At 31.1% G+C, this 15,826-nt stretch overlaps 1 protein-coding gene and 1 long non-coding RNA gene across 4 annotated transcripts; one reads left to right on the forward strand and one right to left on the reverse strand.

The window, feature by feature from the left end:
• Nucleotides 1-39: 39 nt before the first annotated feature.
• Nucleotides 40-4,286, reverse strand: LOC130800712 (uncharacterized). Of its 2 annotated transcripts, XM_057664312.1 has the most exons (11): nucleotides 4,077-4,286; nucleotides 3,673-3,757; nucleotides 3,498-3,570; nucleotides 3,182-3,235; nucleotides 3,045-3,095; nucleotides 2,378-2,440; nucleotides 1,815-1,880; nucleotides 1,496-1,534; nucleotides 1,120-1,242; nucleotides 946-1,038; nucleotides 40-866 (listed from the first exon to the last, which is right to left on the reverse strand). In XM_057664312.1, the coding sequence occupies exons 1-11, from the start codon at nucleotides 4,168-4,170 to the stop codon at nucleotides 447-449; spliced, it is 1,161 nt and encodes a 386-aa protein (XP_057520295.1). In that variant the 5' UTR covers nucleotides 4,171-4,286; the 3' UTR covers nucleotides 40-446. The 2 variants fall into 2 exon arrangements, with proteins under 2 accessions (XP_057520295.1, XP_057520296.1); XM_057664313.1 differs by lacking the exon at nucleotides 1,815-1,880 and having other exon boundaries at nucleotides 4,077-4,276.
• LOC130800715 (uncharacterized) lies at nucleotides 2,525-3,596 on the forward strand. Of its 2 annotated transcripts, none has more exons than XR_009039485.1 (2): nucleotides 2,525-2,655; nucleotides 3,009-3,596. It is a non-coding gene; the product is annotated as an uncharacterized LOC130800715 (long non-coding RNA). The 2 variants fall into 2 exon arrangements; XR_009039486.1 differs by having other exon boundaries at nucleotides 3,015-3,596.
• Nucleotides 4,287-15,826: the final 11,540 nt, after the last annotated feature.

A 15,826-nucleotide genomic window follows, 5' to 3' on the forward strand; every position in this document is an offset into this window, starting at 1 on the left:
AAGTATAAAATACAACTTAAATGTGATTGATGAATAGTATTAGATCTCAAATGGAACATTTATATAAATAGTTTTCTCTTAAATTTAGAGCTATAAATAGAGAATCTTACGTTGACATTTTATTTTTAAAATTTTTTTTCTATTCTTGTGTAAGTTGTTCTCTTGTGTTAAATGTTAGATTCCCACCACTAATAGGATGATCAATTTTTCTTTGACTCTTTATCCGATAATCAATTTTTCTTGGACTCCTTGCCCTAGTAGGGCATTGTCCTTATGGTTCACGGATTCCGAATTCCATTGGCTATAGCCTATAGAATATCAATATGTAGTGTTAGGGCTTTTAAGACATGATCAGATTGTGTTTCTCAAAACCACCAAAACTATTCTCCACTTTAGATTGTACCATTTGGTAATACTTGATGAAAGAATTTTCTATAATTGGTGTCTTAGCGTCTTATCACCTGAACATATTTTAGACATTGCCTTCTTACCGTCAACATGGTTGGTCTCCAGTTATACACAACACGGGGCGTTGTGGCCCTATCCAATTTCAACTCTTTGTTCATAGGTCCCGTAATGCGCTTAGGTTTTCGATAAGAAACCTCTTGTGTTGACATTTCCTTCGGAATGTGCATAGGTTCCCTATAAGGCACCATCACTTTTGTTGACATCTCTTTCGAAATGTGCTTGGATTCCTGGTAACGCACCAATTCCGTGGATTTTTTGATCTTCAAGTAGGGCACAATGTGTTCTTTCATATCATTGTCTGATATGTCAAGGTGATCTCCTCGTACACCAATATACTTTACCTTTCCTGCTTCATCAAGTGCTTTTAAACCAATCCAATCTTCTACATATAGTGATGTCTGCATTTCAAAAACTCGAATCAGATCAATATTATTAGTAAAAAAACAAAAAAAAAAGCCAGGTAACTCAATAGTATACCTGTTGTGGACGTAACACTTCGCTGAAAATAGTTTTAGAAAAATGCCCGAACCATGAGGTTTCCCGCGGGATCAGAACTTTATCGTCTTTGCACTGTTCAAACGAAGTCATTAACACGACTGTTAGTTTATCTATCTCTACTCAATGATTGACATCAAAAATTTTGAACCTCACCATAATCAGCACCAAGTTCTCTAAACCCGTGAACCTTTCCTTGTATGTCTCGTTTCTTTGATCGGGTATTTCATTGTTAAGCTTTGGCAGGAATTTCGATTTGCTAAAATATTTAAGTTCATTCTGAAAATAAAGAAAATTGGAATCAAGGTGTTTAATTCTGTCGCTTCAAAGTACACTCTAAGAACTTGTTAAAACTAAGAAACTGAAAAATCTACACATTAATATATGTCTATTGAATTAGTGCATTGGAAAACGTACAAAAAGCGAGACATTTAAAATGAAACAGAGGAAGTATATTATACTTACCATAACAATAGAAAGGAGGGATTATAACAAATCAAATATGCAAGTAGAATGATAGAATGTTACTCACACTTGGAATCCTAATATAACCACTCGCTGCCAAATGATCCTGACATTTAAAGGAAGAACAGGGGAGCTTTTAGGATATGAGGGAAAAAAGGCATTATATGTGGAAATCAGTGGAATTTATATAAGCAAAACAAATAAAAAGAATTAAATGAGAAATCATAATAATAAATACTTGTTATTTTCATTGGATTACATGGTGGGCCTAAAAAATCTAATCTAACATAGGAAAATATTAGTTATTTCAATTTCAATTGAAATAAAACTCAATTCTCAATAAATAAAAAATTAACAAATGAGTTGTTGGAGTCAAAGATGTTTACTTGGACGAAGTTGGTGTAGATGAAAAAATTGAGAACGTATGCTGATAAAGCGCACAACACTTTAAACTGCAAATAAGATTAAATTCATCAAAAAATGAAGATTTAGTTTACTCGTTTTTCATAAGAGCTGCCGTGTATCGATGAGATGACTTCAATATAAGGAGTTCATATATTAATTATTTGTATTAGTTAGACTATTCAACTCACATAGAAAAATATATCTCACAATAAAACCGTGTCATATAAAAACTTGTCATCTTAAAGAGCTAAATTCAAACTGAACAATGAAATTGCGGACTCGGATCACCCTAAGCTATGACTTGAAGTATTTGATTATAAAACTTTATTAATATATTATCCCTTCTCTTCCTTTTAATTATATGTTTGCGAATTTAATTTCTTCACCATTTTCCCAATACAAATGCAAACTAAGACAATTGCGTGTTGTGGCAATATCATTGGACGGAAAGAATACTATTAAAATATAACACTTAAAAATAAGTTGATTCAATACACATATTTGACCGTACACACGGAATAATATAGTTTAGGCACAAACTTACTCGACAAAAAGGGGTGGAAGCAGTTCCTGCATGAGCTCCAGCTAATGTGATAAGGTTCTTCACCTAATGCCAACAAAGTGCCCAGTGTCACAACTATATTATATAAAGCAACAAAAATACACCCCATTTGATCAATAAAGCTCTTAAAAAAAATAATCAGCTAGTATAATGAGAGACCGTTTCTTAAAAAAATAATCTCAAAATAAGAAGATCATGTTTTTATTTTTTTTAATTTATATTTCCTTCAATTCTTTTTGCTTGTCCTATTTTTTTATTGGGTAAGTTCACCTTACTTATTCCATTTGTATTATAAGACCTATATTTATAGGTGGTCCTCTTATTTTCTTAATAATAAAAATACTCAATATTGCACATCGGTCTACTATTTTAAGTGGTCTCTTCCAATTCTTAATATTAAAAAACACCTAATATTGCACATAAGTCTACTAAGATGGTTCACTCATTTTCTTAATATTTGTGCCCAAATCAAATGGGACTGACTAAATTAAATTGGAGGAAGTATTAATTGTGCTATTTAACCCATATATTTAATGGGTCTTTTAAAAAAAATATCTTTCACATCAATTTGTGTTAAGAGTGAAAATTGATTGTGAATGACAATTGTTAAAAGTGACAGGAATAATAAAATTATGGAAGTGATCCTCACAGGTGGTGCTCCATCGCAGAATTCTAATACAGCTCTCGCAATTATGGCACCCTGTAAGTTTGCAACACAGACAATTATAGCTCATCCTATTATGTTTAATGTTTGTATTATAGTTTTGCATATAAATGAAGAAGAACCTGTGAAAGACCGATCATATGAAAACCTTGCTTAAGCTCATTCATTTCCTTCACCTGTTCATTTTACACAAAATACTCAAACCATCACACTATGATCAATAATCTTGTGTCACATTTTTTTATTTCAAGTTACATTATATTGATGTTAAATTTGGAGAGGATAATTGATTGCAGTCAAAATAGGAGGAGGATTAGCCATCAAGCTTATATGTTAATCAACCGTTTTCAAATTTTTTGCTTAATGATAATTGTTTGATATCATGATGAATTAGCAGACAGTTAGCAATTGAATAACAGAATAAGAAGTTGTGTGCACCCTGCTGCAGACAATTGAAGCTTGGCTCTCCAAGGTTAAGAACCAAGAGTTAAACCTACTATAGCTGCTCTCTCTGAAAAATCATAAAATAAAGAAAAATATACCATTATAATGTTTGGATAGTTAATTAGTAACCGAAAAAATAAGATGATATTGATAATGTTGAGATTCATACAAGCAATATCCTTGAGTAGCTGACCAATTGCTTAATTGATTTGTAAAGTATGATACTTTTTTATCAGCACAGGTTTGTCCTACGCCTGTTTTATCCAAAACAAATTGAATAGAATTAGTACAAATATACGAGACTGAATTAGTACAAATATACGAGACTAAGTCTTATTAAGAAATACGCCTTATACATGAGTTAAGATAGTCTATCTAATATGAGCTTTTTGTTTAAGTTCGCCTCACCGAAAAAAACTTTCACAAAAATAACAAATTATTATAATTATAATTAATCTAGCTTTCAAGAATGTAACATAAAAAAAAAAAAAAAAAAAAAAAAAAAAATGGAATTAGCCTGGTGGTTGAGGATTTTAGATCCTTAAAAAAAAAAGAATATGCAAGAAATGATACCGTGGAGGAGGACGAAAGGAACCGAGGTTGAAGTAGGGATGTAAATGAGAAAAAAAAAGAAGACTAGCACCAAAGAAAATGTACAACAATCCATTTTTATATAGTAACTATAATTTCTGTTTGTAGAATTTTCTTGTGTTCTAGAAATTTCCTTTATATTTGCTTGATTTACAGGTGTTTAAAAATTTGAAATTTATAGAAGTGATAAAGTGCCGACAAGATGAACATGTACAAACTCCTTAGTATGTTGGAAATATAATATGCTAATTTTCAGCCGATATTAGTATAATTTTCTCCCACTAAATTAGCCGTATTCTAAATTTCAATATAAGAGCTTTGGATTTAAATGGAGTAATAAGTTCATAAATTTCTTAACACTATATTATATTGACAGATTTGATCATATATAATTCGATTTATTTCATCCTAAAATCAAATGATGGAATCTATATTATAAGGACAAATTTAATTGTGTACAAATTTAACTAGATTTTTGGTATTTTTTCCAAAAAATAAGAATTAAATCAATGGAAATGAGACTCGAGAATGAAAATACGAAGCGATGAGTTGAGAAAGCGGATAAATGCTCGACTTATATAATGGTTGAGAGAAATTCTTTTTGATATTTCGTTTTTTTATTTACTTGAATTTATGTATAATTGCACATAAATTAAGATTGTGGAGAAATTGAGAAATGCTCTAGTGTTTCTCTTATTTATGAATTATAATGATATACTTCTATTAAGAGTACATGACGAGTTATTAACAGGAAGAAATTAAGTAATGATATTAGTAGAAAATGATTAAGCATACAATGCTTTTAAAAAAACGTACAAAAAGTAAATTGCACAAATAAAAAAATTAAAAAATATAATATTTTTGGTTTTGTCTCACATACACCACAAAAATTTAAGAAAAAGAAAGTTTCCTTTATTTTTTACGTTTTATGTGAGATGAGAAAATATGGCTTATCAATAGAAACTGACTATGCAGTATGAGACATGCTTCCATGAAATGATTATGATGTACACAATTGAAACGTTGTGATACAAATTTAGTATTTCAGTCAGTCTCTTTGAAAGACCGTCTTTTTGAGAGACATATTTCAAGCTTAATTCATTAAAGAATAATGTATATTTATCGTATTCTTAATGCCTGCTTATATTATTCTTAATGCTTACTTACCGTATCCTTAATGCTTATTTTTAATATCTTAAACGTCTACTTACATCATTTTTAATGCCTACTTATAATATTTTAAAAAATATATAATAGGCTTAATTATTTCTTCATTTTAATTTATTTGTTAAACTTTAATCATTATTTTTATACAATTTTGATCAGAGTAAAACTAATAAACTAAAACGAAAAAAGTAATTCATTTCTATAGAATTGAGAGTAGCTTTATAATAACACTCAAAATTAGAATCACTTTATTAGATATCAAAATAATATTTTTTTTTCCGACAGAGCTAAAAATTTATATTTTTTTGATTTTCATTATAATGAATTATATAAAAAATAGCTTATCATGTACACTTTTACGTACAAATGTAAGGGATTGGTTTATCACGTGTTGCTTATGAAGGTAGGAGATTAGGAGTGATTATACGAGGACGAGGGTAGACCGTAGACGTCATATTTAGGCCCAACCCGATTGATCTACCCCCAATAACAAACCCGAGACAAAGTTTTAAAATTTAATAACCCAAATCTTTAGATTTGTTGTGTTTTATGATTTGCCAGGTACTAGATGACCCAAGTTATTACATCCTATAATATAACATACTTTAATTAGTTTTTATATTATATCTTACTATTTCGATCTTACCGAAAGTACTTTAGATGACATATCTATTTGTAATTCCTTTTAATCTTAAAAAAAAAATTATATTTCAATATTTAACTTATCAAAAATAGACTTGACATGAGTTGTTTTGACTTGAAATGATACATGCTTAGTCGCCTTACTTGGACTTAAACTTGTCAAAATAATTAGTCGGTCTGATTTGGAGACGTGTTGTGTTGATTTTGGGTTCATATCAACCTAACAGATCAAAGAGTTTGAATTTTGTTTTCTAATCATTAAAAATTTTTCAAAAAAAATTTATAATATTTTTTAGTGTTTATATGTGTTTTTTTATATATAAAAAGACAAACGTTTTGATTTTAGGGCTAAATTTTAACTCAAAATTTTAAAAACTTGCTAAAAATATAGTGAATTCCAACTAAAAATAATAACATTGTAACATTTCTCAGATTTCTGAGAAATGGTTCTTGAAGATGGGAAGAAGAAGAGCAAAGCTACAGGATTGAATTCTTCCTTTTTTTATTTGATTGATTAAAAATTCTTATCTGAAATAGGAGGCATACAAGCATATATATACAGGAGAGGAAAAGAAGAGGGAAAAGAGTATGGGCCAAAACAAGAGGGCCAGCCCATGGACCAAAACACAAAATACACATATCAGTAATACCCCCCCTCAAGCTGGTGGGTAATCAACAGATTGAACACTCAGCTTGGACATTAACTTGTGGAGTTGTGGAGATGGAAGAGATTTGGTCAGAAGGTCAGCAAGCTGATCAGAAGTAGGGACATAGAGAAGCTTCAATAATCCTTCCATGACTTTTTCCCTAGTGAAGTGGCAATCCAATTCAATGTGTTTCGTCCTTTCATGGTGGACTGGATTCTTTCCTAAGTGGATTGCTGATTGATTGTCACAACACAACTTGACAGGTTGTAAGTGTTGAATCCCCAGTTCAGACAATAGACGTACAAGCCATGTTATTTCTGAGGCTGCTGAGGCTATAGCTCTGTACTCTGCTTCAGAGGATGATCGAGAAACAGTGGATTGTTTCTTTGATTTCCATGAGATAGGACTTTTCCCCAAAAGCATGATGTATCCTGTGATAGACCTTCTTGTGTTTGGGCAAGAGGCCCAATCTGAATCTGAGAACCCTTGGAGAGTTAGTTCATTACTGGATTGAAGAAGGATTCCTTGACCTATAGAGCCAGCTATGTATCTTAACATATGTGAAAGGGCCTTTGCATGCTGAATTCTTGGACTTTGGAGGAATTGACTGAGAGTTTGTACCCCAAAAGCAATGTCTGGTCTGGTATGTGTGAGGAAATTTAACTTGCCCACTATGCATCTGTACAGAGCAGGATTATGATAGAAATCTCCTTGATCTGCTGCTAATTTGATGTTAACTGGAAGAGGAGTTTTGGCTGTCTTAGAAAGATCCATCTCACAGCTTTCAAGGAGCTCCTTGGTGAACTTTCTTTGTGTTAAGATGATTCCTTCATTTATCCTTGAGACTTCAATGCCAAGGAAATAATTCAAATCTCCCAAATCCTTGATGCTGAAGACTTTGTGTAGGTGATTTTTGAGGTCATTTAGGATGGTTGTGTTGGTACCTGTAAGAATAATGTCATCTACATAAACTGCAACAACACACAAATCCACATTATCATTATATATGAATAAAGAATAATCATTCTTGCTTTGTATAAAGTGTTTGTGTTGTAATTCAATAGTAAGTTTTGCAAACCATTGCCTACTAGCTTGTTTTAACCCATAGAGGGACTTGAGTAGCTTGCATACTTTTTGTTCTGGATTAGGAATACCAGGAGGCATACGCATGTATACTTCTGTATCAAGAGAGCCATGTAAGAATGCATTGTTGATGTCAAGTTGATACAAGGGCCATTGTTTGCCAGAGGCTATGGCAAGAAGGCATCTAATGGTAGCCATTTTCACTACAGGGGAGAAGGTTTCTGCATAGTCCACGCCAAACTTTTGTGTGAATCCTTTTGCCACAAGCCTTGCTTTGTATCTCTCCAAAGTTCCATCCCTCTTAAGTTTCACTTTGTAAACCCACTTACATCCAATGGCTTTCTTACCTTTAGGCAAGTCTGTGACTTCCCAAGTGTGGTTTTTATTGAGTGCTTCTATTTCTTTCTTCATTGCCTGAACCCATTCAGGGTGTTGAGCAGCCTCAAGGTAGGTTGCTGGTTCAGAGAGAGTAGATATGGAAGATATAAAGGCTTTGCAGTGTGTTGGTATTTCATCAAAGTTAACAATATTGCACCAATGTTGTGTTTCATTATAGGCAGCACAAACAAAGTCATCCATCCAAGCAGGTTTTCTGGGTATTCTTTTATTTGGTGAGTTGATGATTAGGTTTGGTGGATGTGTTTGAGAGGCAGGTATGTATGGCTGGCTTAAATGAGGCGTTGCTATGTTTTGTTCTGGTTCAGGTGTTGGTGTTTCAGTGGGTAGAAAGAATGCATCAGGTAATGGCTGATCATCTGGTAAGTTGAAAGGTGTATGGCTGGGAAGAAAGATTGGGTTCAGAGAGGATTGGGGTGAGTCAGAGAGATGAAATGGTAGGTGCTTTTCATGGAATGTTACATCCCTTGAGACAAACAGTTTGTTTGTTTCTAAATTCAAGAGTTTGTAGCCTTTCTGACCTATCTCATACCCCATCATGATGCAAGGGGTGGCTCTTGAGTCAAATTTAGATCTATTTGCCTTTAGACTTGATGCATAAACTAAGCAGCCAAAAACTCTTAAGTGATCAATGTTAGGTCTTCTTCCATACAATTTTTCATAAGGTGTCTTGTCGTCTATGCAGCTCAAGGGCATTCTATTTATCAAGTGAGTGGCAGTGAGAAGACATTCTCCCCAGTATTTCAATGGAACCTTGGACTGAAAGTAAAGTGCCCTTGCTGTTTCAAGAAGATGCCTGTGCTTTCTTTCTACAACTCCATTCTGCTGTGGAGTGTCAATGCAGCTTCTTTGATGCAAGATTCCAAATTTTTCATATATATTTAAAATTTTACCTTCACAAAGCTCTTTGGCATTATCACTTCTAACTGCTTTGACAACAACATCAAACTGATTATGTATGAATGTAATAACAAAATCAAGAATATCAACAGAATCATTTTTATTTTTCATCATGAAAGTCCATGTATGCCTTGAAAAGTCATCAACAATGGTCAAGAAGTATTTACAGTCATTATGAGTTCTAATTTTGTAAGGGCCCCAAACATCTATATGCAACAAATCAAAACAATTTTTGCTTCTACTTCCTGTTTTTGGAAAAGAATTTCTAGTTTGTTTTGCTCTAGGGCAAATTTGGCAAATACAGTCAAGACCATTCCTATTTGCTAAGTTATCATTAACAAGCTGTAGCCTATTGAATGGTATATGGCCCATCCTTAAGTGCATCAACTTCAGCTCTTCTGTAGCAGCAATGTTGACAGAGCTTCTTGTTTTACCATCATCAATTTTAACTGCATAAAGTCCGGACTCCAGATTACCAAGAACCAGTGTACTTCTCTGTGAATGATCCTGGATCATGCACTTGTCATGTGTAAAGACTATATTACAATCCATGTCCTTACATAATTTGTGTGTTGAAATTAAATTGAACTGAAGTTTTGGAACATGAAGCACATTTTTCAGAATAATACCATTTTCAAATGTTATAGTTCCAATATTTTCTATTTTTAGTTTCTTTCCATCAGCCACTGTGATTTTGTTAGGTGATTTGTCAAAAACATTGTAATTATCAAATAATTCTAAATTAGAACAAATATGATCAGTGGCTCCACTATCTATTATCCACTTTGAATTCAGACAAGTTATTGAACAAGGACTTTTACCTGCTGTGTTGGCCTTTTCTATGGCTTGAATGTCATTGCATTTTTTGCTTTCTTTAATCAGGTTTACTAATTGTTTGCATAAATCAGTTTCTGGATCTGGTTCATCATCTGATTCTTCTTCACAAGTCATGGCTGCCACTCTTCTTCCTTTTATTCCCTTGTTGTTCTTCTCATTCTTGGGATAACCTTTTAGCTTGTAACACTTATGTATGGTATGGTTTGTCATTTTGCAATACTCACAGTACAGGTTGTTCTTCTTAAGGGTTGTAGGTCTGTTTATCCCACCTCTAACTCCATCACTTGCAGTGAATGCCATGGTGGAATGTTTGTTGAGCACATCTGCTATTTCTTGTTGTCTCTCATCTTGTATGAGTAAGTTGTAGGCAACAGAAATATTAGGAAGAGGATTCATCATTAGAATATTTGTTCTAACAGCATTGTGTTTGTTGTCCAATTTCATGAGAAATTGTACTAATCTTTCATCTTGCTGATTTTTGATAAATTTCTTTAAGAAATTGCATGAACAGCCATTGCATGTGCAGATTGGAGTAGGGTTTGCCGCACTGATTTGGTCCCAAATACCTTTGATTTTTGTAAAAAATACTGCAATAGGACTATCGTCTTGATTAATCTTGCTTAAATTTTGTTGTAAAGAAAATAGTTGTGGTCCTGATATTACTGAATATCGATCTTCAAGATCTTTCCAGATCTCGTAAGCAGTGGAGAAATATAAAACGCTCTTTGCTATAGTATTGTCCACAGATCTGAGTAGATATGAAATTATCATGTTGTTGCATCTTTCCCAACCTTTGAAGAGAGGATCATTGGGTTCAGGCTTAATCATGCTTCCATCAATAAAAGCAATTTTGTTCTTCATTGACAAAGCTAAAACCATAGCTCTCTTCCAATCAGCGTAATTATCACCATTGAATTTCTCTGAAACCAAAGAAACAGTAGGGTTTTCATTTGGGTGAATGTAGTATATAGAATTTGGATCAGCAATTGGATTTTGTGAAGTATAATTCGATTCAAGCATTTTGAGATCAAGAAAGACAAGGAAGAAGAAGGTGATTCAAGAATTATGAGATGAAATCTTTTGATCGGAATTTTGGGAAATCGATATTGAAGAAATTTCAGAATTGAGATACAATTTCAATGATTGTAGAAAAGAAAAAAAAAAACGCGGAAGATTTGTAGGAGCAGATCTCAATCCGCTCTGATACCATGTAACATTTCTCAGATTTCTGAGAAATGGTTCTTGAAGATGGGAAGAAGAAGAGCAAAGCTACAGGATTGAATTCTTCCTTTTTTTATTTGATTGATTAAAAATTCTTATCTGAAATAGGAGGCATACAAGCATATATATACAGGAGAGGAAAAGAAGAGGGAAAAGAGTATGGGCCAAAACAAGAGGGCCAGCCCATGGACCAAAACACAAAATACACATATCAGTAATAATGAAATTAAAAATGTTGACGTGCAATGAAGAAAAAGGTTTAAATGATCGAATTAGGCTTTTAATCGAATTTCACCTGTTTTTTTTAGTATATTAGGGTTGATATTTTAATTTCTACTAATTTTTAATCAAATTTCGAATTATTTTCAGATCAAATCAAACTATGACATATCTACTTGGACTAGACTTACTTGATCCCAAGTTGATTGACCTCGTACAAGTATAGTTGAACTTGAATATTAAGGTCTTGGATCTAATTAAAAAATTCTATAATTATATTAATTATCATTTTTTACTAAATTTTTGTTTAGTTCACTTTAGAAATAAATAATCGGTAAAAATAAGTCGTAAAAATCAGTTGCTCAGTAAAAAGCAGTTTTAATAAGTTAAATTCAATTATAAATTAAAGTTAAAAATCAGTTACAATTAGTAAAAACTATTTTCAATTAGTGTTAATTAGTAAAAATTAATTTTAATTAGTAAAAATTAATTAAATCTGTAAAATCAGTTAAACTAAACAAAATCTTAATTTAGACGAAAATGTGAAGTGATAAAAAAAACCTTTCAGTGTAGTAATCGGCTCGAAGGATTTATATATATCATGAGACCATAAGTATAAATCTAATGAAATTTACTTGTTGCGGATTTCATGAGACCATAAGTATAAAATAAAGCTAATGAAATTTAACTCATGAGATTTACTGTATATCTTTATAAGGCTTCTTGTGCGTAGTTTAATAGTTTGTTAGTTGTTTAATGAGGTTAGAATTTTATTTTTATGTAGTATTTTAATTTTAACTAGTATTTAGTGATATAGGTATCTGTTATCCAAATGTTATAACTTTTTGCTTTCCAAAATTAAAACTAAAGTTGTTAGAATCGGGATTCTACTTAAAATCGTTTACAGAGGTAGAATTGAATCGGTAGACGAATCATAGAATCGTACGATTCTATAAATAAACTTAAATTTATTAAAATATATAGTATCTTATCATTATTATCCATTTTAAAAGTCTAAATTTATGAATTAAAGTTTCTTTGACTTTATTTTTAAGAATGTAAAGAAAACTTTTTAATAATTAGTTTAAATCTTCAAACCCATTAAGAAATTTATTTTTTATAAAGTTTTCATGATGATCCATTTGAAATTTATTTATATAAGTGAAAGAGATTAATGAAAGATGGTACATAAGAAAAATTAATAATAATTAATACTAAATTAGTAGAATTAAATCGTTAAATCATACGATCGTAGAATTGTGTTATGATTCTACATCTAAAAATTTTACTCCAACTAGAATGGTAAGATTCTACAACTTCAAGATTCTACCTGCGATTCAAATTGCTCACTTGTTTTTTGATCGTAAAATCGTAGAATCATAGATCAGAATCGCGATTTTAACAACAATGTTTAAAACAAATCTGTTGATCCGACATTTACCCGATATGTAACAAAACTCAATTTGACACGAATGAATTTATAATTATATAAAAACCAACATGGACACAAGGCCTGATTTTAAAACTTAATCCGAAATCGGTCTGATAACCCGAATGAATACCTATGTACGACATATTTACACATTGTTCTCAACAATAAATCATACCCAACATAAACTATAACCACTATATTTACCGAGTAATTTAAATTTACACGACCAATTAATTGCACATCTTTTTTTGAAATGACTTAATTAGACAACTAATTATCAAACAATTACAATTGTGGAGCTAAAACTACCCACTATGCGCGTACGACTACCTATAACTATGTTGCGATGAACATGTCCGCGTTTATTTTTGGGAACATAAGATGTAACCCAACAAATTTGAAGCTGATCGACACTACACAGAAACGTGAAAAACGGCCAATTCCAAAAAATAGTGGGTTGATGAACGTGTGTGAGCAATGCAGAATGGACAAAACCATACACCCACTTGAAAATGGTGATTGGTGAATGGTGAGGTCTTTGGACTCAAACGTTACGTTTTTGGACTTTTAAAGCGTGATTTTTGGCCAACAGAAATTAAGCACTGAAATAAAGAAAGTAAAGCGTCAAAATTTAGTTTCACGATAGAGAAATATGTGCCGGATAAAAGGAGGGATTTGGGAATTAATGGAATCTTTTTTGTTCATCATCTTTTATTTTCTATATCATCTGATCTCCCTCTTATTTATGGTTATGGTTACACTTTCTGTTTTCTTCTATATCAAATATTTTATATTAATTTAGAGAATTTTAATGCCCAATTCTATATCAAATTAAGCACTTACTGCTTTTGTCTCTCTTTTCCAAGTTGAGTCTATTTTTTGTCAAATTTAATCAAATACTCCTAATTTTTATGTTGATCAACATTATCACCATTTAGCTTGTTTGAAAACTGTCAAATAAGTCTAACTTATTGGAAGTTGGTGGAAAATACCTATATGTGCAAATCATAGGATGAGAGATAGGTTGACTAACATATAAGTTTGATGAAGTATTTCTTGTATTACTAATTGATTTTAGGATGAAACTTCACGATTTTGTATAGAGTTAATAATAAATTTATTATGGTATCAGAGCCGTACAATTTTCGATTAACTTTAAAAAAAAACACGGCATTCTATAAATATAACTTGTGGGCTCATTGGTGAGGGGAGTGTTGGAAATTAAATAACCTACATGTGATACCATACGAGGAATTAGAAAACACAAATTATTCTATGAGACGATCTCATTGAAAGACGCGTCTTATACATGGGTTAAATATGTCTATCTAATTAATATATTTTATGAAAATATGAGCTCTTTGTTTGAGGTCGCTTCACTGGGAAATAGTCTCACAAAAGTAGCTCATTAGAAAGAGGTTGACTAACATATAAACTTAAGCTTGATGGCTTAGTCTCCTATTACTAATTGATTATAAAAGTGAACTTTATCGGATTTGTGTATAGTCAAATATTCTCTTATGTGGGTCTTGTTTAGTAAAAATCCAATAGCAAAGTAATAAAAATACCATTGAACTATAATCCAATACTTCAAGTGAACAATAGCTGATTACAATGGTCGATTTGAATAGCTAATTTAATTAATTAGTTTGATCAATTGATTGTAAACCCATGCTATAAGCAACTTGTTTAACAATATTTCAACTAATTAATTTATCAAATAAGATTAACTTATTTGACCATTCAACCTTCTATTTATATCAAAATTAGTTAAAATTACAGTACCTAAAAGTTTGTCAAAACGCCCCATATCTTTGAAAACGATACAAGACAAAAAATGAGATGAACTGTAACAATTGTCAAACCTGATGTTAGAAATGTAAGACACATGACTAGCATTGTGCATGAGTCACATAACTCAAGAGTTTGGACTTGCACAAAACCTGTTGATTGCAAGGATAAAATGGAACCATTTTCCTATTCACAAATTCAGGCAACTCTTCTTATTTTTCCATAAGCAAATTTTCTTGAATATAATTTCATCTTCATCCAAATTACTTTTGTCAGTTATATTAAGTTAGAATTTAAAAACTTGGACCGGGCAGTTCAAATAATAAGGAGAAGAAGTAATACAATACACCTACAAATCCAAAAGAGTAAGGAGTTTTTTTAGCACTCTGCATCTTGCATGTGTATCTTAAAGTTTTATTCCACCTGAAAGATTACAAATTAACTATATAAGTTTACATAAATTAACTAAATAAATAATATTATCTGTACCTGAATGAATTAAGTTCTTTAATTAATTTTAGGTTATTCTAAAAGGTTAGTAGTGGCAAATTTTTTAAAAAAAATTTACAAAGTAATATTGTACTTTTAGAATTTCACAACTTAACATATAATCTAATACTTTTTGGACATTAATATTACGACAGTTTATATTCCTAAAGTACAATGCTATTTTGTTAAATTTTAAAGAAAGAAGGTTATTGTATATCAATAGAAACAAAATTAATTAAACGTTTTTTAGGCATTAATGTGGATTTTTTTAAAAATTTATTACTACTGGCCTTTTGCAATAGTTTAGTTCATATCTATGTAGAATATCCCATGCATTTTATCGATTATATATTTTGTCTTTTTTGTTGATTGTTTTTATAAAGATATATATAGGTTTACTCGAATTTGGTGTGGTTAATATATAGTTGATCTTTTTCGCATACAGGAAAACAAGATAATATGCATGAAAGTCTTAACACTTGGATTTTACCCCTTTAATTAGGATAAATCAGGTGGTATTTGTTTCCAACAAGGTGAGGACCTAATTTTGATTATGACATCTATGCTATATTTTGGAGTCAATACATTCACGATAAATTCCACCATAGTTTTTTAAGTAGTTAAAATTAATTTGAAAATGACTATCCAAATCTTGTTATTTTCAAATTTTTTTATTTATCATTTCATAATTAAAATTTATAATTTGAAATGAAATACTTATTTTCAAACATTATATTATATAATTTAGAATATATAATATACTATTAATAAGGTATTAACTATTAGTTTAAAATTTTAATTAAGTTGATTTGCCCTTTATCCCTTATAAGTTATATAAAACAAGCATGATTAAGCTTCTTTTGTTTGCTTCACCTGTTAATTTAATAGTGAACAGTCAAACACCGGAG

Source organism: Amaranthus tricolor, chromosome 15, assembly GCF_026212465.1.
Source record: "Amaranthus tricolor cultivar Red isolate AtriRed21 chromosome 15, ASM2621246v1, whole genome shotgun sequence".
Taxonomy (NCBI): Eukaryota; Viridiplantae; Streptophyta; class Magnoliopsida; order Caryophyllales; family Amaranthaceae; genus Amaranthus; species Amaranthus tricolor.